The 2,526-nt window shown below is 39.1% G+C and overlaps 1 protein-coding gene across 1 annotated transcript; it reads left to right on the top strand.

The window, feature by feature from the left end:
* The first annotated feature begins 390 nt into the window (after window positions 1–390).
* LOC145624900 (uncharacterized) lies at window positions 391–1,983 on the top strand. Its single transcript, XM_081677986.1, has one exon. The coding sequence runs from the start codon at window positions 391–393 to the stop codon at window positions 1,981–1,983; it is 1,593 nt and encodes a 530-aa protein (XP_081534112.1).
* Window positions 1,984–2,526: the final 543 nt, after the last annotated feature.

Raw genomic sequence — 2,526 nt, 5'->3', positions numbered from 1 at the left:
TTAGCTCTCATATGTGCATTACTTTCAACTTCACTTATGTGGCATCATTTTTTACACACGGGTTCAGCAGACTCTTCAGGCACCTCTAACAGGCATATTTCTGCTAGAGAATATTATGCTTACAAGTTGCAGATCAGGCCAGGCAACATGCTTCTTCTTGGAGGTCGTTGTTTCCAACAATACATTGTTGATATGTATGTGAAGATTGAAAATACGAGACTTGATTTTTTTAGAAGGAATCAACAAACAATTAGAGCAGATTTGTATTAGGGCATTCTGGATACTATTGATGATGGGGAGAAAAGTGCAAACAATATTGGCCGGCGAGTTATTTTGCCACCTTCTTTCATTGGTGGGCCCCGTGATATGAAAAAACGCTATTTAAATGCTATGGCACTTGTTCAGCGGTTTGGCAAGCCTAATCTTTTTGTTACTATGACATGTAACGCTAAATGGCCAGAGATAACCGCTGAACTTGCTGACACTGAAACTGCAGCTGATCATCCAGATGTTGTTGCTCGTGTATTCAGAAGTAAACTAATTGCTTTGAAGAAGCAAATCACTGAAGAGCAAGTTTTTGGGAAGGTTGCAGCTATAGTATATGTTGTAGAGTTCCAAAAAAGAGGTCTGCCACATGCTCATTTTCTTATAATCTTAGACCATGGGTATAAGATTACTAGGCCTGCAGATTATGATAAATTTGTTAGTGCAGAAATACCTTCTGCTGAATCACCTCAGTTGCGCGAAATTATACTCAAGCACATGATGCATGGCCCTTGTGGTAGCCTAAATCCAAAGTGTGCGTGCATGAAAAGGAGAGTTAAGGATGAATTTGCTTGTAAATATAATTATCCAAAGTCATATGTAGAAGAAACTACTACTAATGAGGATGGTTATCCATTATATAGAAGGCGAAACACAGGGGAGCATGTTAGGATTCGTGGTGCTAATCTTGATAATCGATGGGTAATCCCATATAATCCATACCTGTCTTTATTATTTGATTGCCATTTAAACGTTGAGGTGTGTTCTACTATTCAAGCGGTGAAATATTTGTATAAGTATGTCTATAAGGGTCATGACCATGTTTCTTTTAATGTTGCTGGAGAAGGTAATGAAGGTGTAGATGAGATTGAGAATTTTCAAGCTGGTAGATGGGTTTCTCCGTGTGTGGCGGCTTGGAGAATATTTGGCTTTGATTTGTTTGAGATGACTCCTTCTGTCATGTTGTTACCAGTTCACATGGCAAACATGCAGACTGTTTACATGAGGGCTCATGAACAGCTTGATTCAGTTGTTGGAAATGAAAAGAGAAGCAAAACTGCTCTGACTGAATTTTTCAGCAAAAATGCATCTCTGCCTGGAGGCACAAGTCTTAGATATACTGAAATGATTTCGGAATACAGATGGGATAGCAGCAATAAAGAGTGGATTAAGAGAAGCTATAAAAAAAATAATGTAGGTAGGATGGCTTTTGTTGTTCCTTCAAAAGGTGAGCGTTTCTTTTTGCGCTTGTTGCTTGGTAAAGTTATAAGTTCTATTTCATTTGACCATCTAAAAACTGTTGGTGGAGTTTTATACTCAACATTTCAAGAAGCTGCTATTAAGCAGGGATTGTTTCAAGAAGACAGTGCTACTACTGCTTGTTTGGAGGAGGCAGCAGAAGCTCAGATGCCTTCAGCAATGAGGCAGCTCTTTGCAACCTTGTTAATATTCTGCCAACCAAGTAATCCAAATGCGCTTTGGTTGCGCTTCTATAGTTCATTATCTGAAGACTTTAAGCATAAATATCCAAACTGTCCTTCTAAAGTTAAGAAGTTGACTGTGAAGGAGTTAGAAAGCAGCTTAGAAGCCATGGGAAAGTCATTGGAATATTTTGAATTAGGCCATTTGGTAGAGGAATCAAAAGATGGGATGCGTGTGACAAGAGATATTGCAGATGCGCTAGAAGCACCTATTCCTCTAGAGTGTCTTGATTGTTGAGACAAATTAAATGCAGCTCAGGCAACTGCATTTAATAACATTATGTGTCACATTCAAGATGGCAAACCAGGATGTTTCTTTGTGGATGGTCCTGGTGGAACTGGGAAAACCTTCTTGTATAATGCTTTATATGCTGAGGTTCGTTTGGCAAGAAAAATAGTTTTGCCTACAGCAACATCAGGTATTGCAGCATCTAATATTCTTTCTGGCAGAACAACACACTCAAGATTTAAGATACCGTTAGATTCTGAAGTATCCCTTGCTTGTGATGTTCCTAAGCAAGGAAGTTTAGCTGCTTTAATAAGAGAGGTTGTTCTTATCATTTGGGATGAGGCTTCAATGGCACGTCGAGAAAACATTGAATCCTTAGATCTATTGCTACGAGATCTTTGTTATCCTGATCAGCCCTTTGGTGGGCAGGTCATTGTTTTTGGAGGGAATTTTAGGCAAGTGTTGACTATTCTACCTCGCTGTACACAAAAGGAAGTTGTTGGTGTAAGCGTAGTTAGTTCCTACATTTGGCCTACTTTGACAAAATTCCGA

This window comes from Chenopodium album, chromosome 3 (assembly GCF_948465745.1).
Source record: "Chenopodium album chromosome 3, dcCheAlbu1.1, whole genome shotgun sequence".
NCBI lineage: Eukaryota > Viridiplantae > Streptophyta > Magnoliopsida > Caryophyllales > Amaranthaceae > Chenopodium > Chenopodium album.
The sequence above is the reverse complement of the archived record's forward strand: the minus strand, read 5'-3'. Positions and strand labels throughout refer to the sequence as shown.